This window comes from Taeniopygia guttata, chromosome 10, assembly GCF_048771995.1.
Source record: "Taeniopygia guttata chromosome 10, bTaeGut7.mat, whole genome shotgun sequence".
Taxonomy (NCBI): Eukaryota; Metazoa; Chordata; class Aves; order Passeriformes; family Estrildidae; genus Taeniopygia; species Taeniopygia guttata.
This window is the reverse complement of record NC_133035.1, coordinates 7,500,326-7,524,955: the sequence shown is the minus strand read 5'-3', so window position 1 is coordinate 7,524,955 and position 24,630 is coordinate 7,500,326. Positions and strand designations below refer to the sequence as shown.

At 36.8% G+C, this 24,630-nt stretch overlaps 1 protein-coding gene across 6 annotated transcripts in view; it reads left to right on the top strand.

Annotated features, from left to right (window-relative positions):
• TCF12 (transcription factor 12) overlaps positions 1-24,630 on the top strand; it is a 158,991-nt gene that overhangs the window by 81,594 nt on the left and 52,767 nt on the right. For all 6 annotated transcript variants that reach the window (XM_030281176.4, XM_030281177.4, XM_030281175.4 and 3 more), the window contains exons 7-8: positions 7,207-7,271; positions 22,607-22,742. In XM_030281176.4, coding sequence (XP_030137036.3) covers positions 7,207-7,271; positions 22,607-22,742 — 201 coding nt within the window. The remainder of the gene's footprint in view (positions 1-7,206; positions 7,272-22,606; positions 22,743-24,630) is intronic.

Genomic DNA, 24,630 nt, shown 5'->3' with positions numbered 1-24,630 from the left:
ACAAATGCCACTAGTGTGGAACGGTTGTGTGTTGTGTTCACATGCAAACTCACTTTGGTTATTGTTTTCTGGATATTTGATATCCCTGATCTCCCTCCTTTTTAGTGTATTTTTAATCTGTTTCCCTCTGAGTGCGCTCTCTATGTGCAACACACAGAATGGGTTAATAGAGTGTTAATGTTGTTAATAGTACAGTTAGGCTGGGGTAGACATAGTAGTGGAGGATTTGGAAGTGCATGAAACAGCTATTCAGGAATTATTTGGTTCACAGATACTTGCCTACATATGCTTGGGGGAGGAAGAGAAGAAAGTTCTTTCTTCAGGTTTGTCCTCCCTCTTCCCTCAGTTACTGCTGTGCATTCTTCCTGCCAGCGACTTCAGTGCCTTTTAGCCTTGCAAACGTTTGATTTGTTATTCAGCTCAGAGTAAACCTGCTAAGTGAAGGGACAGGAATAGTACTGAGGAAGGAGCCCTCATGGATCAGCCTCTGTTGGAATAGAAATGTTCCTAGTTGACATGAGCATATAAATTACAAGTTCATAGGGTCAGTCCAAATATAATGTGGAATTTAGTCCACCCTTACCTCCTGTGTGTTTGAAGTACATAAGAACATTAATAAATTGTTTTTATAGCACAAGATCTGTGCAGTGATCTGCAAACTGACAAAATACTCCATCTTTTCTTAGATGTACTTACAAATCAATGGGATGGAAGTGTCAAAGGCATGTCTTTGAAAAGCAGGTTCTTTAATACCTCTTCACACACTGACATTATTTAAAAAAAAAAAAATTGTGTTAAAGAAGTTGTGAGAAATCCCTTGACTTCTGTGTTTAACATCTTTATAAATATACTCAGAGATTTATTGCCTGGTTGGTTCAATCAGTAGAATTTTTACAGTGAAAGACATCTGCAAATGCCAACACAACTGTAAGTATAAAAGCTTCTGATCTTTTTAGTCTTTGGAAAGCAAACTGAATTTTTTTTTCCAGATCATCTTGTGCAAATGTTAACAAAGCAATAATTCAGTATTCGTTCCTAAATTGCAAAAGTTATAATGGGAAGTTGATTACAGGTAATTCCAGCTTCAATGTTTTCATATTTTGGATCATTTGGATGGGAAAAGCAGTTCTGGCTCCAAATAAGTAATTGGACTAGATAACAGAAGTATGATGCTGTCTTCTTACAAATGAGGATTTATGGCATGGAGAATCCTAGGAGATTACTGGCAGACCTGAGATTGGACTGTTAAATCCCATAAATCTCAGTCAGAATCATAGTTCTTACTTTCGATAATCATTAGTTTCGTAGGATCTCAGTCTGTCAAAATTTTGGCCAAAAAAAGGAGGACAGAGCAAATCTGTAGTGTTAAACCAAGTTTTGCTAAAACATTTGCTTCTGCTGTCTGGGAAATTGGTGTTACAAGATGTCACAGTATGGGTGAAAAAAGTCCTACATTTTTTCACTAGTTGCAGTCTGTACATATCATTTTTATCATGAGCTGTATAGATTGCATTGCTGATCAACACTTGGGCATGGCATTTCTGGCTTAAGTATATTTGTAATTTTCCTTTTGTTCTGTTGCTTTATTAAAATTTTTCCAGTAATAGGATTTCATTGTGTATTAATTACTCATTAAACTTAAGGTTAAAAATGTGTCCTACAAGTTTGCAGACATTACATATTGTGTAGGTTTGACTGCTTTATTAAAAGGTGTGAGAGTGTGGATGAGTTTACAAGACTTGGAGGTTTATTGACTGGAGAAGCTGCTTGCAATCAGAAGACTGAACTAAGATGGAGAGAGTGATGAGATAAAGGCTGGTTTAGGAAAGTGATTACGGCTGGGGACCTGCTAATCACTGACCTCTGTAGGGATCCTGTAGTTTATCACTAATCTCACTTGCACTTGGCATTTTTCTGTGTTGCTGCTTCATTGTTCATAGCTGAGTGAGTAATTTGGCTTGGAATGAACAGGAGGAGGGTGCTGCAAGTCCAGCAGCTGCACTTGTTGGCACTGGCTTGTTAAACATCCTTAGTGCAGCCAGCAGCATGCTTGGCACACATCAGCCAATAATACTTAAACATTGTCATGAAGAGAATAGGAGGTCATTTGTTTTAAACCATTTCTTCTAATTGTGTTGCTCCAGATCTCTGTTTCATTTACAGGAGTTCTGGGGCTCAAGTAGCAGAAGGAAAAATGTATGTTGTATTTGTATATGTATTCACAATATATACACGTGCACTTTATAGATCTTTAAAATGCTAGAGAGAAGATAAGAAAACTGGGACAGCCTCTATTAATGCGTAGGCTGTATAGCAGTAGAAAAGGAAGAAATTATTCCTCTGCTGCTGTGGGAAATGCATAGATATGTAGTAAAAATTTTTATGGCTGCATGTGTCAGTCTTGCCTCAAAGAAGGCAACACACTAAGTCCTAGAAGCAGAGATGGATTTGTGTTTTAATAAAACATAATATTTTTTTTCATTGTACTGAATAGTTGCTGTATAAGAATTTTTAATGCCAACAAAATTTAAAGAAATAAAGAGTGGACCTACAAGAATCTTGTTCTATAAACTTTGTGTACTTTCTACCTCATGGTAATTTGGAAAGCAATATTGATTAGTAGGAAAATGTGTACTTTGTTGAAGGTTTTTCTTGCATCTTTTGTATGTGCCAGTGTAGCTTGTGCAGCTTGTTCCTTGTTACAGTGGATCTGCAGATGAAAAATTATTTGTATGTATTCATTCAGTAGGTAACAGAGACACATACTTTTATGGATGTGGAGGGGGAAGAAAGCAATCTAATAATTGATTTCTAGCTGAATTGAATTGAAATATTAAACTGAAAACATCACTTTAATAACTTGAAAAGAAAAATAAATTCTCAAACTTGTCAACAATGTTTATAAGCTGATTTTTGGGTAGGCTGTCTGTAGGGACCAGTTTAAAGTGTTATCATTGAAGAAATGATATTTAGGAACTGTAAAAACACGCTTCAGTATTCACTTACAGCAGATTCTCTGTACAAGTAGGCCAGACATACTTAATGTCTGACAAACAGAGCAGCTGCCAGCTGTGGTCACTATAGCATTCATACTGGATGATAAACATTGCTCATTAAAAGACGACGTTGCTTTCCATACTGCCAACCAAACAAATTCTTAGCAATGCACAGAAAGATCTCCAGTCTGTAAAGGGTTAATTCTTTGGGAAATTGAAATAATTTTTTGAGAGTTCTGTCATCTTCTCATAAGCCAAGCATTTTCTAGAAGCAGTGGGAAAAGGCTGTTTTGTACTGGCAGGCATTTATAGCACAATCACTGAAGTAGTCCTCAACTGAGTTAATGTAGTGCTGTTTTCAGCTCACTATCACTTTGCATCTTGCTGTTTCAGTTCCTTCTGTGTTCAGAGTATTTAGGCTGCACAGCTGTTATACGTAGAGATGTATTGTGGAAGACAATTCCTCGTGTGGTATTCAAAGGCTATGTTAAGTTGTGAGCATATCACATTTAGACAAATGATTGCAAGAGAAAAAAATTATTTACTAAATGCTTATTAATGTTTGAATTGGTAGAGAATGTGTCAGGGTTTTAAATTTATGCAGTTGGGAAATATTTGTGGTTCAAAATGCCTAGTGGGATTTTCTTGGTTGGGTTTCTGTTAATTCCATTGTCCCTGAAATCTAAGACTGTTAGGTGGTGACTAGGTTCTTGACATTTTCTCTGATAAAAACATACTTTAAAAAAAACCCCAAGGCCCAATAAAACATATTAATTCTAAGTTATTAAAAGATTCAAATGCCTTGTTAATTGACCTGTGCAAATTTAAAATTTTTGCATATAACCAACTCAATTGTTTTTAAATGTCTATTGCTTTATTCCAAGTCTGCTTGGAATAAACAACTCTGGTATATAGAGCCACTAGGATGTAACCTGAAGAAAAGTTTACCATGATGCTACTTTGTAAGCAAGGCATAGATTTTGCTTTTAGAATGGCAACATCTAAATGTTTCCTTGTGTGAAAATAAAATCAGATCTGAAGAGGAAATAAACTTCATCTGGGCATCTGCTTTACCTTTCCAGCTGATAAGTCTGTGCACTACCGTACCTCCATCTCTACACAAACCTGTGCAAATGAAAGTGTTCAATAAGGATTTTGTCATTTTATAGTGTTTTTTGCTCTCCTTCTTCTAATTAATATTGGGTGCCACAATGAATTTCCTTGTGTCCCCGAAATGCTGAGCATTAGTGTTTCTGAATTTCCAGCTGCAATGCAAAAGAGACTATTGCCATCTGTGTAGTGGGCACTGAGTGAGACAAGACCTGAGAGAGGGCATAACAGACTCAGCTGCAAATCTTGTGGGGTAAGCCTGCAAGTCAGGGTCTGCTTTGGCTCTCACTCTCATTGTGTTTTTAGAGTTTGCATTCTCATAAGCACTGGGACTCCAGTAATTTGGGGTTTTACTGTAACCTCTACATTTTTATGCTCTTCTGCCAATCCGTAGAGAGTATGAGTAAACAAGAAAAGTATTTCATAAGCTGAAAACCACCAAAGTAATTCTGCTTTGATATATTTGGCCATGTGTATGAACTTTATTGGATGCTAGAGACTGCCCGAGTTGATCAGAGTGTGTCTATGGGACTTACCTGTTAGTGAACCATCAAGGAAGTGTCATCTTCTCAATCCTGACATCACCCACCTTTCAAGTATTTTCTGTTTCTATTGAGAAGTAAACATTACCTTTGGCATTAGCTTACCAAGGTTTAACTAGTGAGAGTAGCATTGTGCCTAGGCTGGAGCAGCTGCAGAGTGTTGATGACAAGGGGCAGTGTGAAGTCTGCACTCCATCACCTTTCCATTGCGTTAGAAGTGAAGCTGTCCTGTGATATGTTCAGGCAGCGGGTGCTGGGAAACCTTGGTGTTTTCTCACTGAAGCTTCAGAGGCTTCACTGCACTCAGTGAAGTGCCCAGGATCACCCACTTCTGTCCCATCCTTGTGCTGGGCTGATGTGGAGATCAAGCTGCTGCCACTGCTCCAGTCCCACGCGAGGCACCACAAGGCGCAGCTCCACAGCTGAGAGGGAACCAGGAGCAGGACTTGAGTGTGGGCTCAGGACTTGAGTGCAGTGTGTGCCTGTTAATTTTTGGTGTTTAAAAAATGTGTACCTTAATATTGTGACACTATTGCAAGTTTGAGAGTCCTAAGTGCTTGAAAGGGGAATGTGTTTGGAAGACTATCTGTGAAAGGCACCCTCTCATGGTTGATCCTGGGTTGTTTTCCAAACTCTTCATTGAAAAGCTTGGACATTTGAACGTGGGTTAAATGTTAATTTGCTCCAGCTAATTTTTGGTAAATATTTAGGCACTGCAGCATCAGAAAGCTTTGACTTTTCCTGGTCACTTCTTGGAATGAAATTTAATATAGATTGTGCTGTTGGAGTAAGCTTTTCTCATTTAATATGAATCTGCCATACTTAAAAAATTATAACATTTAAATAACATGATTTTATGCATTCTTATCTAATAACTTCTTGCTTACTACACAAACCATAATTTAAATCATAATTTTTCTAGCCTCTGTAATTGACTCTTGTACAAATATTTGTTTTAAAGCCTGCCTAGAATACTGCATACTTCAGTCAAAGTTGTTTATCATGTGATATGAGATTCTCATTTTCTGGAAAGAAAGTGCTGAGTCTGGTTTAAAATGAACAGCATGATTCATCCTACTACTTATAATTTTGCATGCTAGGTATTTTATTTGCTTGGTGCTTGATAGATTGTTAGAGGCAAATTGCTTCAGCAGAAAAATGTTAACTTTTTTTCTGCCTTTGTTACAGCAGAGCTACCATTTTTCAAGCAAACTATTGTTGACCATACCATTGGTAGCTATCATGATGATAATCTTGCAGAGATGTTGTTCCAAGAGATTCAGACTTCCTCTTCCTCCCTGCTTACGCAAGACGCACTTTTAAAATTAACAAAAAGCTTACTTTAGATTTTCCTCTTATGAAATTATATTTAGGGACTTCAGGTAGTAAGAGAGAAAAATCAGAAAAAGGAAAGGAAGTCCTGTTCTTGAAGTGCAATTGCAGTAACATGGAGCTATTTATCACTGAAATGGGAATGTGAAAGAGAGGCTACTTTCTCTTCTTATTAGGACAGGATAACACACACATCATTTGCAAAGGGAATGCCTAGTTGGGTGAGGTAGCATTCATTTTCAAATGGGTAGATCTGGTTAATTAATGCTTGCCTTTGGATCAGACTGAGTGGTGGTACAGGGTTTTTCTGAGTCCTAACTGTGCTGTAATTAGGGCAGGCACATGCACTTGGTGTTTTTTGTTACACACAAACTTGATGAGTGTCTGATGCTTGGCATTGTTCAGCGGGCTTCTATTAAAGATCTTTTTCAAAGTGTAGATTGATAAACTTCTGAGCTCTACTGGAGAAGTTGCACACTGAGTTTTCATATGCAAACATGCCATTTTGGTGGCATACCTAATAAATACAGCACTAAGTAGATTTTCTGGAGCTGGCAAACCCATTGCTAATGTCTTGCGACCTGAGGCAGCAACATCAGAAGGCAGCCACTCTGCACCGTGTTCTCTATGTACCACAAAAACTGCATTTGCTGTCTTGGCCAGTTGTATTGCTTGAGTTTTGTGCCTGCTGATCTGTACATTAAACAAAAAGATTTTTAAGGATTTAGGGGTGAGTGTCAAGAGCTGAATGAATCAGCCATGGTTTAAGGGTGGTGTGAGTTTTATTGTTTTGAATGAAGTTTTTGTTTGCTTTTCATGTGGTTTTGTTTTATTGCTCAGTATATTCATTGTCTAAGATGGATACCAGCTAAGTGTTACTTTCATGTAGGAAGGAGAAATGTCTGAAAGTGTCTCTACCTTTGCTTGTTGATAATGGAAATAAAAATGGATTTTGCCTTTTATATTTCAACATACTGAATAGGAATATTTTATAGTATCTGACTGGTTACAAAATGAATTTAATTAGGTAAATATGTCATCTGTTACTGTAGTGTTGTTTGAGCGTGTTAAACACACATATAAAAACCTGATTTTATTAATGCAACTTAATGTTTGTAAATTTATTATAATACTAATAGATTTTCTAAATTGCATAAAAGAACAACTGAATTTGATGTCTAGGGGATTTTAAAAATAACCAGATTTTTAATTTCTTCCTTTTATAGGAAAAACCTCCGACAGAGGTCCATTTCCACTGTATGGTAGAGATACAGGCTTACCTGGCTGTCAAGTAAGTACAGAGTTTCTTCATTTTAGTGTGATGATTCATCTAAACATCTTCATGTTATTTCTAATGAGCCAGATTAAGAATACTTTGATCATTGTTTAAAAGTTTGTTTTGAATGTACAGGAAGTTTGACTGTTTAAAAAGTATAATTAGCATGTGATTACATTCAGTGTCTGTTGATAAAGATTTAAATAACTAATATGTTTATAATTCTAAGAAATTAATTTTTCTTAGAACATTTTGTAATTTTATTGTAGGTTGACTATTTCCTTTGAGCTGATATTTTCAGAAGTGTCTTTCTTCTGGAGGGATAACATCTAGCATATGAATTTGACATGTTGGTTTTCTGTCTTTTAACTAGTAGCTTGGGAAGTATGAATGGGCAGCACCATGTGGCAATGCTTCCCCTATTAAGAAAGGATCATTCTCACAGCCTTTACTACTCCTCTGCAACGCAGATGTGGCAAACAAAGACCCATTTGTAGCTGTATGGGTGAGCTTTCAGCAACGTTCTCCCAAAAAGCAGTACAGCTCTGTACCTGAGAGTTATAGGCTTCACATTATTGCCAGTCTAGACAGTAAAACATTGTATTAGTGTAATTGCTATTGTTGAAATAACTCTGTGTGTACTCTATTTAAATATAATAACTTAAATTTGACATTAGTTTTGGAATCAAATTAATTTCCGCATTACTCTTTCATTAAATTAATGTTTTGTATTGGAAAATGGTTTAATGTGAACTTTGCATAAAATTCCACTCTGCTTTGCAGTAGTGAGTGTAATTTATGTTGTTCAGTTTCTCAGTGAGGAAAATCTTTTTATATCTCTATATATTTAGGATTGTTTCTATCTAGTACTGTTTAATAATAATTTTTATGTATAGCTATATAAGCCTGCAATCTTATACATGTTTGTTTCTATTAACATCACTTTTAGTTCTGTTTATCCCTTTGATAAGCTTCTGACTATTTAATCTCCCTCAGTTTCTTTTTCCTTAAAATTTTTAGTATGTGGGGAAAATGTTACTGTAGGTAAATCTGAATTAGTTCTGTATTCAGGAAAATAAAAAATGAACATAGAGTTAACTTTCAATTAAATTTTAATTCCATTTAAATTCATGTGATAAGTTACAGTTTGTACTTTATTTTGGTCTTTGTCAGGTAAATCTGAAAGCATTTGAATTCATTTCACTTGGACTGTGGTGGGATTTCTCAATCTTTTTGATTTGTTTGTTTGAATGCATGGTAGTCCTTGAAATGCAGTTCTCATTGCAGCTACAGTGTTTGAAATCTGTCACAGAGAAGGTCCAAAGTGATCATGAGAGGTCATTGCAATCCAAATGAAGAATCAGCTGCATTGTCCCTGACAGAGGCTTCATGTGGTCAGTTCCCAGAAAAGTCTAGAGATGGAAAAGACTGCATGAGCACTTTTGTTTTCAACCACTGAAGTGTAATTGCTTCAAGAAAGTTTCCCTGGTCCCTTATCTAAACATCTTTGTAATTAAAGTAGCTAACTCTTGTCTTACAGACAGTGGACATGGATCTACTCTCTTCTAAGTCTGTAGGGGCTGGAAAAACCATTAGATGATGAAGATGATAAGGAGTCCTTAGAAAAGATAAGACATAACTGGAGTTAATTTTACCTGGACATGTATAGTGCAGCTATATTTTAACAGTGGCTATGTAACAGGATCTATCTCTGGCTGAAATATTGGTAGAAAAGCTTATGCTCTGCCTTCAATGCTCTCCAGTAGCTTCACAACTCTAGGGAATTCCAGTGCTTTAAATGAGGTCAAGTGCCTCACCTAGGGCCTTACCACCATGGCAAAAAGAAATTTTCTGGATCTTTCAGACAGTGCTGTGAATGATTTGCTGGGTGGTATTTGCCTATTTTCCTAACAAATATCCAGTTCCTGATACATATTTGAGCCGTGGTGATCTAAAATTTCCCAATACCTTTTTATGGTAATACTGGCTAGCTTGCTATTCCTCACCCTGTGTTTTTCAGTTTACAGGTTCCATGTACAAAAATGTGTTTACTTTTTAAACACATTGCTTTTACCATCTCTGAATTTGTCAGTGCAGTTTTGAATTCCAGGCTTGCACTGCATTTGTAGATCCTTATGGGTTATTTGCTTTGTGAGTTTAGTAAATGTAGTCTTCATTTTTCATCCAAGTCACTAATTAAGAGGTGGAATGATGCCCAAAACAGACGCCTGCAAAATCTCAGTTAATACATTCACCCACGGTTGATCATAAACTCTTAGCTGTTTTTTATCAGCTTCACTCTGTATTCAACTCTAGTTTTAGTTGTCCTTGGTTCCTTAGTTCACCTGTGAAATGTGGAAGTGGTAAAAGCCTTATTAAAACATCTATTATGCAATCTGAGAAGGAAATTAATTTTATATCCTGTATTCCAGCTGAACCAGTATCACTTCATTATCTTCTGACATTTGCAGTCTATTTCTTCCAGTATTATATATATAAAAAAAAAAAAAAAAAAGAAAAAGTAGGTTGTTGAGGAATTACAAGCCACTACTTTTCTGCCTCTCTGAAACCAACCAACCCCACTCTTTTCTAGTCTCTGCTCTGAACCATGAGTTCTTCAAGGACAGTGGATAAGGTTTCTGAAATGGTAAAATGGCAAAAGCTAGTCAGTCTCCTGAATTTGTTATTTGGTACAGATGAATTGAAAATATCTAACTTCTCCAAATACTCTTGAATCCATCCTTTTCCTACCTCCTTTCCTTATGTTACTGGTGTAAAAGGTATTAATAACCTAGTATGGAAGTGTGAGGAGTTTTAATTTTTACTTTCTGTTGAGTTTACAGAAGGCTAGAATGAAAATTTTCAAGACTACTTGTAAACTGCAGTGTTTCAGAGTCTTAGTATAATTCTCACCTTTTACTGAAAATAATCTAAGCAGTGATTCGTAGGGACTGTTTGCTACCTACAGGCTTTATATTTAGGCTGTAGGAGTTGAAGTGTGATTGATTTTCTATGTAGCTTAGAAACCTGAGTGACTTAGGTAATAGAATCTGATTCAGCTGTAGCATTTAGTCACAATAATGTAAATATGGCTAATTTATGAATATTTTATTAGCAGGAAGTGAAGGTTCTCAGGTTTTCTCTCCATCAGATGTTTTAAACAAGCCAAAAAGGAGCATCCAAAAGTATATAGACGTTAAGTGGATGGGTAAAATGACAAATTAAGGCTTATGCAAAGGTGATTTAGATAAACGTCAAAAATTTTTACCTGGAGGAAGAATTGACAGCTTTTAGAAGAAATACTAAAAACTCTATTTAGCTGTCAGAATGAAATGCAATGCTGCATGACTTGACATGAAGTCTCTTCTGTGTCTTTGAATTGGAAGGACGCTGGTGGTTTGTGATTTTTGTGGGGAGCTCCACCATTCCTGTTGGCCATGTAATTGCAGTTTTGGGAATGGCAGCTTTTCACAAATTATAAATCACGTAAAGGGTAAATTTTAAGAAACCTTCTTGTGATAAAAAGGGTTTTCTTCACATTTGTGTGATTTAGTACTGAAAACAGTAGCTTATGTGAAAGAAACAAGATTAGACTTCAGATATTGAATTCACTACTCCCATTTCCAATATCATCAAAAAGGTCCCCAGCTGTCACTGCACATTGGTTTGACAGGTCTGAGCTCAAAGAAAGCCAGGGGTCTGCACTATTTTTAAAGTGAAATTGAGATAAATATGCAGTACATGTGTAGCTGTTAGACTAATTCTTCTAATTATTTGTGTGGGTCTTCCCAGAAGGTAACATTATCCCCAGGAGCCTGAGAGTGCCCTGGGTAATTGGTGGGGGATGCTCCTTTAGCCTCACAGTGCCTGTTCTCATGTGCCTGGCACAGTCTCTCCCCACTGGCATCACTGGGCTCAGGATAGTAAATTTTTGGTGACTATCCCCTTAATGTTCTATTTTCATTCTAAACAATCATGCATGAAAAATAGACATGATGGATTTTTTGACATGTGGAGATAACACATTTTTCCTCCCTTCATAATAATTTGAAGTCTGCACTCTATCCTGTGTGTGGGAAAGGAGAAGAATTGAGTGCTGAATGTAATGGATGCTAGGCAGGAACTAAAGAGGCATTCAGCACTTGTGTTTAAAGGGTTCCCTTTTATAAAGAGTCGTATCTTAATTTACTCCATTTTTGTTACTCATTAATCTCTATGGTCTACATGATGATGGGGGACTTCAGAACTTATAAAACCCATTTAGAAAAAAGTGCTGCTGGTAAAATTGTAGAATATATGAGTGCTGGAAGGAGCTATGGATTAAATTTAGTAATTACATTTCACTTAGACTATGTACAGTCATATATATATAAAATAATAATTTATAAAATATACACTATAGTACATGATGTATATACATACTGTGTGAAATGGATAGCACTACACAGACAGCATATGGATAATTATATGATTCTGTGTACACTACATATATTTTATTTAGGGGCAGATGGATTTCTTACTAATTTTTGCTGCTATTATTATATAAGTTTTGTGTATGTTGGTAATACACAATAAATAAGGCAGCTTTTTCTTGGATGAAAAAATATCTAACATAAAGCTGGTCCATCAATATTTGCAGTAATATTTCTGCCCCATTTTCCTTTCCATAGCCATCAACTCTGCTGTTGCCATGAAGCTAATGTGAGGTGACTCATTTAGCAGCATATTATTGCATCATTGCAACATGATGTAAGGCACATCAGGCTTTATTAAATTAGCCTGAATTTTGCAGCATCTCAATGACATTTTATGCGCATTAGCACCACACTTAGTGCTCCTTATGGGGATATACTTCAAGTAAACGTATTAAGACATGATTTCAGACAACTTTTCAGAATTTACCACTTTCTCCTTTCTTCACAATTTAACATGGAACTTTAAAGGTTAGCATCTTTTTGCCTTCAAATTTAGCTATTTGTTAAAGAATGAAATGGCAGCATGTTAGACAGTATTTGTTAGCTGTTACATCCTTAAGGGTCTAAAAAGTTTGTTTTATTTTTGTGTAAAAAAAATTGTTTCTTAACAAACACTATAAGAACTTTTGAAATAAACCCAAAAAATGCCTTTAGCACCAATTTCTTGGGCAATTTAACAGATGATCACTTCAGCAAAAGAAATGACTGCAAGTGTATGTTATTTTGTCTTTGCATAGTCAGTAATTTGCCTCTTTAAAATTTAAAGAGACTTTAAAGCAGCTTGAGCAGAATTCAAACCTATAGAACCGTCCTGCCATGTTGGGGCAAGTAGTTATCTCAGAGCTCACTCTCTAATAGCTGAGGAAGAGTAATAAGGGTACAACTCCAGAAATTTGAGCTGTCTAGGGAGAACATAAAAGCTCATTCGTATTGTGCAAAAATGGCAACTTTTTTGTATTACTGGCTGGGTGATGAGGATCAAGCAAGCAAAAGTTAAAACAAGAGTATAGATACCAGAAAATAGCACTGACTTAAAAGTATTTTTAATATGTTTCTAAACATATTAACTAATATTAATAAATTTTATGTAGCAATAAATTTATACATTCTCATTAAAATTTATTTTAATAAAATAAATAGTAATATAATGATTGTCATATAAACAATTATATATTATTATTTATATTATAATTTTAATTTATACAGTTCTATAAATTATATAACTGTAAGATGTGTATTTGGTGTAATTGAGAAGATTGATTTTAATGTTTTTAATAAAGCATCAGGTAACATTAAACAGCTGTAAGATTAAGCATACAAAATTGCGAATGTTAGGTGATAAGAATGTGCAAAATGTATGTGGGAAGCAGAAATGAGATTTACTAACAAAAATGGAAATGTAGAGAAGAATATGATAAATGTAATTGGAAATACAAGTTTTGTGATGACAAAAAACTCAGAAGTGACAACAGTGAAAGAAATGAGTGATTGTGAATAGTGGGGTAGAGTAGGATTTTAGTGGCATTTGACAGCTGGGATGTTGCTTAAAATGTAAGAGTTAGACTAGAACGATGTCTTTGTAGCACATGGTCTTTTCCCAGGTGGTTGTTGTTCAGATGAGGGTGAAGGCACACAGATAAATCCACCTCAGGCTGCAGGTGTGCTCCCGAGGAGCAGTGTGGCAGCCTGGCACTGCAGTTGCTCCTGGGATGCTTTGCCAGCGTTTCTGCCAACCAGTGTCTATTAAACAACAAGAAATCTCTTCCTCCTCGCTGCTGGTGTATGTTTGAAGATGCTTTAGATGGATCTTTCCAATGAGGCAGAAAATTACATAATTTTCTGCACCTTTCTGATGAGTGGGGCCTTAGAAAGGCTACAAGCAGTGGCACCAGTTGCTTTTCTTCCTTTCTCACATAGTTTTAGAAGCAGTACAGAGAACATGATGCCTCCTTAAATCCAAGTAATGCTGAGTTATGGAAGTATAAAAAAAATTTAAGGCTTATACATGTGTGGGGGTTTTAATACCAATATAACTTTAATGCTGGAAAACTGGTTTTATTTTGTAAATTTTCTCTTTTTAATCTCCCCTTCTCTGACACTTTTGATATCAGGTGTCTCCCTGAAGCAGATTTTTACAGCTGAGCTATCAATCTCTAAGAAATGCAGCTGCTGAAGGAAAGGCTGACACAATGTTAACTGAAGCAGTGACTCTGGATTCTGCCAGCTGATACCATCCTAAAAGATTGGGATGGGGAGAAGGATATATAGTTTAAGGGCAGATGGAATGCCTGAACTTCAGTTTATTTTGCTTTATTTTACTTCTCAAGTAGAATCAAACAATATTAACTTTCTTTTCATCATGATTTATTAGATGTGAATTACTTATTGTGCTATGGGGAAAATATCTCCTGTCACTCAGCAGATAAGGAGTGTGCAGAACCTTTTCAGAAAGTAAAAATGTATGGGGCACAGGCTAGATTTCTTTTGCCAGCGCTGGAGGTGACCACCTGAAGTTAATCAGGGAAGACATTCCCCCTGGAATGAAGTGGGTAGCAGGTGTTAGGAATTTGTTATAGTTGGAGGAGGGATGCTATTTATAAAGGGGGAGCAGTTCTGTAAGGAATAATTTTCAATGCCTTTACCAAGAAACAAGTAAGTTTCTTGTCTTTGCCTTTCTATTTCTCACACTATTTAGGGTTGGCAAATTTTCTTGCCACCTTCATTCTTTTGGTTTATTCTTGATTGTATATAAGGTTATGGATATTCTGTAGACTAATATGCATCTAATCTTGCATATTGCTACGTAAGGAAGGAAAAATAATGCTATAGCATGGAGTGCAGATGAAACTTCTTTGGTGAATTGCTGTTTATGTCCAGCTATTCTGACTGGCTCAGAGCTGGGTGCTTCTCAGTTACAAATTTTGGTATTACTGGGGGATGGGGAAAATATTAGCTCAGCTCTGTACTCCCAGCCATGCCTGCTTATCTGAATGAGCTGGGTTGCCCTTTGGATTTTCTTGAAGTGTGCATTCCTTTTGTCTGTAATTACTCTAGTATGTTAAGCCCCCATTTGCCTTCCTTTTTTAATTATTAGGTAGAGAAAGTCCCTTCCCAAACTTCACATTTGCACAAATAACTGGTGTCAAGAACAGAGGCCCTTTGCAGGACTGGGGAGGGGGAGCAGAGGGGTGGTGTGTAGGCAGCCTGTTACTGAGATCAGTCCTGGGATGGGTGGGAGAGCAGAGCTTGGGCACTCACTCAGTGCTGGAGAGAAGCACAAGAGTTGTCATTTACATTCCTCCTTCATGGAACTAAACCATCCAGCTTGTATTGGTTTCAGCTGTGTTCTGGAGTGTTTTTCCAGACACTGGTGCTCCTGCTGGCACAGGTTTCTGAAGAGCAGGGAGAGGAGGATTACATTTATTCAGGAGAGGATATTGTAGCTTAAGATATCTTCTGGCCATTTCCTAGCACCCTAGTATTGAAATGAGCCTCTCCCTTGATCATATGTGAAAACTTGTGGGTTCTCCATGCTAAGTTCTAACAATTAACTGGTACCTTTATTAATGTACCCTCATTGTGTTAATAATTTTCTGACTTGGTTCTTAGAACAAGAGAGATTTTTCTCTTGGTTGTGTGGGAGAGGAGATGTATGGCTTCCATACTATATACATTAAATTACCTACTAATGGGCTGAAATATTTTTAAATAATTTTGCTGAAGATGCAGAGGGTAGTCTGAGAACTAAGGAACATATGTGAAGATAGTTTGAGCTTTATAATATCCTTTATAGTCTGACTTCTGTAAATAAGACTCGGCATAAAATCCTTTATTATAATATTGACTCTTCATGCTAGTATCTTGTAATCATAAAGGAAAGGAAGGAGGGTGGTACCATAAAAAAAAATAGATGAATAACCACTCAGCAACTTCTCTTGTAAATTTTGGAATTTTCCAGAAAGTGGCTTTTGTATAATCACAGAAAGGAAGCTGTTCAAATTACTGTTTTCATAATGTAGGAAAAAGATTCAGGGGCAAAGGGAGGGGTGCCTGACCTGTAATCACAATGCTTAGTAATGCCTTCCTAGAATTCAGTCAGCAAGGCAAAAATACCTTGCCCGGGGGGATGAAGGAAGACAAGCTGAGGCAGCAGAACCTCCGGGATTGGACACCAACATCAGCAGGGTGCCGCTTTAGAAGTGTAAAACCGAATTTGTAGTCTGGCCAATATGCAGCATGAGTGCAGGGAAGACAATATTGCAAAAGAGAAGGAAGGGACTCTTCAAAATATTTGTGTTAATCAGGCTCTTTAAAGACATTTAGATGCAAAAATAGTACAAAATTATTTCTTCCCTTTGCATTTAATCTTTGCTCTCCTCCCTGCTAAAAAAACCCCCACCATATATGTAATTCTGAATAAACCCCTTTCTCCTCTCTCCTCTGCCCCTGTGCTCAATCGCAGTGTGTTTACACATGAACAGAATTTGCCCAGTAGCAGCCTCTGCTTAGGTGCACACATGAATAAGCAGCTCTTGGTGATCTGGAAAAGCTTTGGTGTAAAAAGAGACTATATTGATAACTTACCGGTGTTACCATTAATTGGAAAGACAGTAAAGCTAAATGTAATTTTGTTTATGATGTTGCATCACTTCAGTATTTAGTACCCTAGGTAGCTGGTTTTAAATCCAGTGAGCTAGATTAGCCTGATTACACTGGCAGGATGCAGTTGATGGATGACTGTCATTATCTTCTCAAACCTGCATGATACTTTAGGTATAGGAGATGATAATTAAATTTTCAAGAGACTACACTGAGATTATAAGACCTAAGTATTTTTTCTAAATGAAGAATATGTTTGCAATTATCAACATGTTGTTAGAGGATTCTCTCCTGAGATGTTTTATTGGCAACCCCTGATTTCCTTTAAATTGATCAAGAAAAAAAAGCTCAAGTTATCATATAACACTTTAGATGTTGTTTTGGTTTTCTAATTCTGATATTTTCCTCCTCCTGAAACAGACCAAAAATGTATCTGATCAAATCTATTGGTAATGGCTTGAAGATGTACAGGTTAGCACAATATATTTAATGAAATGTTGTTTGAGACAAAACACTAGAGAGGATCATAATTAATGCCTCATTTTCTGCCAGTTGCTATTGATTACTCATTCAGAGTCCCTTTGTTCTCAAAATGGTAACACTGTATTTCACATTACTATTTGATGATATTCTCAGGATGAGATTCTTTAACAACATGCTGATAATTGCAAACATATCTCTAACATTTAAATTTAAAATGAATTTACATCATATGTCAGTGTTTTTTCCGAATTCAGCTCTTATTTTGGAGTGCATATTCATTACAGTTTTCAAAGACTGGAGACTTGAGTAAAGTGAAATTCAACCCTTTATATCTTAGTTATATTTTTGGCTTGAACTGCATGACGTGGAACTCAAGTGAATGGTCTTTTTGCAGCCCTAACCTTGCTACTGGAATAGGATTGCAGAGCAATTATTGGTTAAATTGTTAGTGTTGTGCTGGGTTTTCCTTTGGAAACACCATAACAAAATATACAACTTTGCTGGGGGATTTTGCTAGTTTACCAGAGTTTGACTTTTCTGGTTTGTTATGTTCTTTTGAGCTAGTTTATGCAAATTGTGAGGTTTATCTATGAGGCAAGACATGCAATACTGAGACACATTATATCCATGCTGTAAGTCATCCAAATAGCTCACTGAGTAAAAAGGACATGCACATGAAACTTGTGCTCTACCCAGGGCAACATTTCAAGTTTACAGTAAGGCAAGGAATGCACTTGCCATCTGCTCTGTGTAATTCTGAGAAATAGAGAGATGCCAAGTGAGTTTGTCAGTGACTGTGGTGGGATAATGGAGGGATTTGATTGAGATGAATGGTGTTGCATTACATTATTTTGTAAAAGTAAAGTACTCAAGCTCCCAATTTTTAACAAAATACTCAAGTACTTTTTTTTTATTAACCTCTAGACAGTTTTCCTGTTTTAAATAGGTACAGCCTGACTGCTGGGATTGAAAGCATAAATTTTATGAAAAGGAAGCTAATGCAAAAAAATTGGAAAAATAAAATCTAGTTGAATCTAGTTGACTGTTGGGGAGGTTTTCAAGATCTAAGTTTGCAGTTGGTGAGTTGCAGCTCTCATTTCACTGCCAAAGCAGACTGCCTTATTATGCCAGCATAATAGGCCTGTCATAATCAGTTGCATATAATGGGCTAATGCTTTTATTCTCAACCATATTATTCTTTTGATAGAAAATAATGAATAATGTAAAGGCACACAGTTGTATTTGGATGAAACTGTCGCATAGTTTGGCTATGGCTATGCTGGGAAAATTTGAATTCTTAAAAGTGTTTGCCAATGTTTGCATTTAAGAAAAGAATGTGAACAAGATTTAGATCAAGAAGGACAAGGCTGCCTGCCTATGGCAAATAAATTTTTGAATAGGTAAAACTGAATATAGGTAGTATGTGGAGCGTGTTTGTTAAAACGTTTTTTGCATAGAGCCTAAGCATTAGAGAGCTAGAAGGAATATTATGTAAGGGCATCTGTGGCCTTTACTTGTCCACTTTTTTTTTTTTTTTTTTTTAAATATTAAAGTAAAATCAAAGAAATGTTTACCAATGTATTAGAATTCTTCTGGCTGGTGTCCCAGAAGTTCATTGAAGGCACAGCAGTGTTTTGGCATCAAATTGTATCTAAAGCGTCATAGAGCTGGGCTGGAGAGAAGAAAACCTAGGAATTAGTCAAATTATTTTTTACTTTTATGCTTAAATTATTTGAAAGAATCAATTAAAAAAAAACACTTTAAAATAAGTTGACTGAGGAGCTTCTTTTTATCTCAGGTATATAATTTTGATATAAGCATATGGTTGATTGGCTTGTTGGTTTGAATGGAAGTGAACTTTGCCTGTGTGAAAATGCAGCTGCAATGCAAAGTTACTTGGTTCCTTTGACAAAGGTGCATAAATCCACCCCAAATATGATTCTTTTCCCCCCAGCTCATCCTTGCAGTGCTTGAATAAACACCTCCCCTGCATTTCATTTTTATGAGAATACTCTTTAGGAAAGTGACCCCTTTAAAGCATTTTTTGAGATACTGGTCCTTGTGAAAGCCTCTTCTATTTGGGTCAGGCCATGCCGTTTCCCCTGAGGCTGTCAAAACTGTTTCTTGGTTTCTCTGAAAGGGATAAATCTCAAAAGTAAAGCAATCATGTTTACATCTTTTTCTCTTTTCTCTTCTGAATCAGGCTTGCTGCTTTCTTAGGTGATTTTGTAACAAAAGCCTTTTTTTTCTTTTATTCCTTTTTTTTTTTTTTTTTTTTTTAAGTTATGGAACACTTATTCCTTACAGAAAACATTGCTTTAAATAACTTTTTGTATGTCTTGAAACTGGATATATGCATTATAAAATCCAAAGAGACAAATTTTTAGGAGTGATGCCTGTTTATTTACAATGGTAATACAGACTAGGACTTGGACAAGCATTCAGGAGAATAACCAGTCATTGATTATTCTTTGGTAATTGGATGCATGCTTGGCAGATGAGGTTCAGAGTGAGGATGCAGGTTCTCTGTGGAGAATGCCCCTAACCACGTGTGTAAGTGATCGGCCTCTGCGCAGGGACCTCTAGCACTTTGTCAGGAGAAGCTTGATGCTGATAATACAAAGCTTTTTTGCTATCCTCAGTGGTATTTTTGTATTCCTTTCTTTATCAGATGCCCTTAGGAAAGGATCAGTCCTAATCAATATTTTTTCTCAATTGGTTCAAACAGGCAGAAAAATCAATGAGCTGAACTAATGACATCTATTTTTATTTTCTTTAGGAAGACTGAGGAACAAATATAAAATTCTAAACAGATGTTTCATTTGATTGGGCCAACGGTAGAAGACGGTTGTGGTTTTGTGTTGCTTTGGTTTTCTATTCCTTTTTTATAAATAAAAAAATGCTTACCCAAACACAGTAAAGATCAGAAAACTTCTTCAGAGTGTGTTGCACAGCTTGAGATTTACTATAGCTTGAGTATCTACTTATAGTGCTTACACACTAACTTTATGTTATTGTAGAAACCAGGCTGCTTTGAAATTCAGGGTCTGGTGAAAATGTCAAACACTGGAATACTTAGGACAAGAGCAAGAGTGGCAAATGTCATGAAATAAAGGTTGGAGGTTGCGTCTGGAAAAGACACAGACTCACACCTTTTGGAATGACATTGTAGAAATGAATTTCAGAGGTTAATTTTTTACTGGTTGGTTTGATTTTTTTTTTTTTTTTTAATCATTCCCCATCTAATGAGTAGGGGAACAGAGGAACTTTGAATCCACCCGCCCCTTTTTTTTTGTTTCGGAAGCATCTGTATGGGTCCCATTGCATTTCCAGAATCCCTGCAGTGGTCAGGGGAGATGCTGGGGTAGCAGGGAGGGCTGTCTCTAATGTGAACGGGCCCTGGTTCCTAACAGTGTTTGACAGCTGCTCTGAGCGAGCAGGGCTGCACTCGCTGACCTCCAGAGGTCCCTGCCAGCCTCAGCGCTTCTGCCGCTCTGGGAGGGGGACCTTGCCTCAGCTCCTTGAAATGACAACCGTCACAATACTTCCTCCCTTCCCCACAGGCTATGTAAAGACATTTTCCTTCAGTCCTGGGTATTCTTGGTCAAGAAGGTCAAGTGTTGGCCTAAGTGAGAACTGGTTTCATTTCTTCTTCTGGCTAGTGTTGGTTTGGAGGAGCTGTTTTTCACAAAACGTTGCCCAGGTTTCCTGCACAGTGTTCCCCTCTAAAACTGTAGTAAATGTTTAGACTAGTATCTTTGCTAAATTCAGATTTATACTGAGTAAGCCAGATGTTCTAATATTCATAATGTTTTCTGAAAAACAATAAAATGTTAACTATTTGACCGAAGCAAAAATTAGAAGACCTTGGAACAGCCCACCAGCAGATTTTCCCCTGCATGTATTTGCTATACACTTTTGTCACCCTATCAGAGCATCTCATTTTAATATGAGTTTCAGATTAAGAATTCTGTTTCAAAGACTGTTGTAAGAATAACAGTGAAGTTAAGATGAGAGGAAGCTATATCTATGCAGTAGCATTTTTAATAAATTTTGATCTTCACACTTTTGTATAAAATACTCAACACTTTTGGGCGTTCCTTTAGTTTGTGATGTGGTGATTCTTTCACATCCCACTCTATTCAATTAAAACATAAGATTTTAATGCTTAAATTAGTCATCAAACAAGAAAAGAGAGAAATTTCAATGGTGATACAATGCAAAAAAAAGGCTTATTTTATATATATATATATTCTGTAACTCTATCTGGTCTTAATTTTCAGCTAATCCCAGTGCACTGCAAGGTAGAAGGCATTTAGTACCTTACTGCGAGCTGCATGAGTGAACCTCACCTTTCACATCTCCTCACACCAGACAAATCAGTTTTGATGATCTAGTATAATCCAAAAATACCTTTATTTATGAATTGGGTATTTGTGCCTCAGAAGGGAAGGTGAGGAGAGGCAGGAGCAATGAATGGCAGCTGGCTGCTGTATCCCGAGCAGGCAGCAGCACTGGGGCAGTTCCTGCCACAATCCAGCCCACGAGTGGGTTTGGTGAAACCCCTGGAACCTGCGTGGGCATGAGAGCTCCTCCTGGAGAGCAGCTGCATGGGACAAGGAATGTTGGCTTGGGAGCAGCCAGGCTGAAGGAAGAATTAGGTGGGGTTTTGGTATAAAAGTTACTCCAATTAGCAGTTTCTGTCTTAGCATCACCTGATAATGAAACGTCAGTGCAGGTGAGTCTAAGCAAAGCACCCCCATTGTCCTGCCAGCTGTGTTTTACCCCCTTGTGCTGGGAAGGCTGCGCCATGTACTGACCACGGCTGAAGAAATCAAATTTCTGAGGCTGCTGCTTCCATGTGACCTTAAAACACTGGCAGACTTTCAGAGCAGTGTGTCTTTAGCTGTGTGCAATGTAGAGTGGAGGCTGCTCCATGAGGAAAGCACCAGCCAGGAGTGAAACACAGTGAATTTTTACCACCTGGTACAAGAACATTTCCTGTACAGACAGTTCTGTGGGTTTCGCTCCATGTCAGGATTTTCACACTAACACAAAGCTAAGCATAGCATCACCCATGGAAAAACGATATTGTTCTAAATCATCAACATTCATTTCAATTTTACAAAGGAAATCCAAATAATGTGAGGTCACACAATATACAATGCACTTGTTAAGTGTTTAGAATGTTTTTGTTTTTACTGCATGAAAAATGAACAAAAAGGGTAGGGTTCAGCTACCTTGTTAGTTTGAAGTGTTTAAAATCTCAATTTTTCATGTTCTGTTCATTAATCTACTCTGTTATTTCTTGTCTGCATTTGATTTTTTTTTTTTTTGGACAATTTTATTCCACGTTTTTATGAACGTGATCTAAGTCTTGATTTCTAAGTATGTGCTAAAGCTTAATGTCACGCTATAAACTCTTAGCAGTTTTTATCAATTATGTTTATATTGTGTAATAGAAGAGGTGTTATATTGCAAACTAAACAAAAGATTATGATTTTTGTTTAAAATTTAAATATGAATTGATTCTTTCAGATGTTTTCAGTTGAAATGGTTATGGCTTTCTGTAGGCTCACAGCTAAACTTGCTTTCCCTTTCTGAATTATGCTATAGTACATACTCTGAACACTGATTTTAAAAAGTCTACTTTTTTTTTGAACTCTAGAACCTTCACTAAATCCCAGTAAATTCCTAAGAGCAGTAAGTGTGGTTAATAGTTTGTCAGCCTGGCCTATTAACAGCTGCATTATTATAGAGCTTAATTTGACTTTTCTCTGTATACTTTTGTAGTCTAGTCTGCTTCGGTCTGATATGGGGCTCGGAAGTCCAGGTCAGCTGTCATCCTCTGGGAAGCCTGGAACACCCTACTACCCATTCTCTGGCACAAACCAGCGCCGACGGCCACTTCATGACTCAGCAGCTCTTGGTAAGTAATACAGACCATTTTAAACTTTGTTCATGATTCTTCTCTGCAGACTGGTTTTGTTTTTTTTTTGACAGTTCTTTTAATATACAGGAGATTGCTCTGTGCTGAGCAACTGAAATCATACCAAACTGCTATGTAAGAGAAAAACCAGAATTATTAACATTTTCTTTGAGATGCTAGCTTCGATTCAGCACTGGTCATTCTGGCTTACAAAACAAACAAGAAACTCTAATAAAACCCTTAATTGCAAAAGCAATAATGACAGATGGATAGGAGCTGATGACCAGCTGAGTGCCCTTAACCCGTGCCATCATTAACTCCTGGAAATGCCTGACCTTGAGGTCATTACCATTATTTAGTAGGGGAAGGACACAAAGGGGAAATAATTATCCTTTTATATGCTAAAAGTAACTTTATTCAGGGCAATATATAGTTCATTGTAATTGGTTCAACATGCCTTTAAAGATCTTAGCAATTGGAGGTTAGTAGTTTATCCTAAAATCAAACTACCTTGCAAAATGTGCAGGCAGGAACTTGCTTTAAAATTGTTATAATCCTGTGACAGTATTAGTATTTTAATCTGGGGATAGTTGGAGGTGAATGGAATTTTCAAACTTGGTCATAGACAGTGGTAGTTTTTATAGCTTTCTAATTCTGTTGAATCAGAGAATCAAGAACGAGACAGCTGTTCTGTAGTATCTGCTAGAAGAGTATTGTGAATAATTGGGTGTGCAAATTAAAGAAAATCTTTTTGGTATAAAAAGAGAGACTGTAACCTTATATTCTAGTTTACCATTTTATTCTAGGTATATAACCTTATATTTTAGTTATACCATATATTTCAGTATTAGTATGATAGGTCATTAGAATTTCTCTAATCATATGGTTGAGTCTTTAATGCCTCTCATTCTGTATAGTACTTCTATTCCATAGTAAAAATCTTATTTGTTGGAACCATGTAACTCCAACCATACTTTACCCAAAATAAAATTTTCAAATGCAAATTGCTCTTTGAACTAACTTTAATATTAACTATAACTGCAAACTTCTTGGGCACTAAAATAGTCTGATCATGTTTGAAAATGTTTTTAAATTTTTTTTTTATTAAAAATATTGCTTTAGAACTTAATTTTATATGTAACAGGATAATTTCATTTGAAAAAGCCCTCTAAGACCATCAAGTCCAACTCTACCCTGGCACTGCCCAGTCCACCACTAACCCATGTCCCCAGGCGCCACATCTACACATCTCTTAAATTCCTTCAGGGATGGTGTCCACCACTTCCTGGGCGCCTGTTCCAGTGCCTGACAGTCCTTTCAGTGGAGAAATTTTTCCTGACATCAAACCTAAATCTCTCTTGGTGCAACTTAAGGCCATTTTCTCTTCTCCTAATGTATGTGTGTATATATGTGTTTTAAAATACCATATTTGTATAACCTTTTTATCGGTTGTTAAACCACCTGCCATTTAACTTGGGGTTGTCTGTCTTTATGAATATAGTTGTATGTTCCTGTTGCTCAGAATACCAGAACAAATGCAGCAGTTCCTCACACCTGTTTCAGAAAAGGAACACTCTTACAAAAGTTCAGCTGAATTGTTTACAGCTTGAAAGGATGTTTGAACTTTGAGAGAAAAGAATTGTGTTTTAAGCTGCTGCTGATGGTGTTTTACCCCACACTGAATGGGTTTTAGTGAGAAGCTACTTAGAGTCATAACCTGCTCTGGGTTTGAGTAGCAGGGGGGTGTTGGAGCTGGCCACAGGCTGCTGGAGAGGTGCAGGGAGGTTACTGTGTGCAGCACTCACTGAGATGGTCCTGAACGAAATTCTTGTTTCCTGGGCAAACTGTATTGAGTTTGGGAAGTTCCTGGTATTATTACATGAGATAA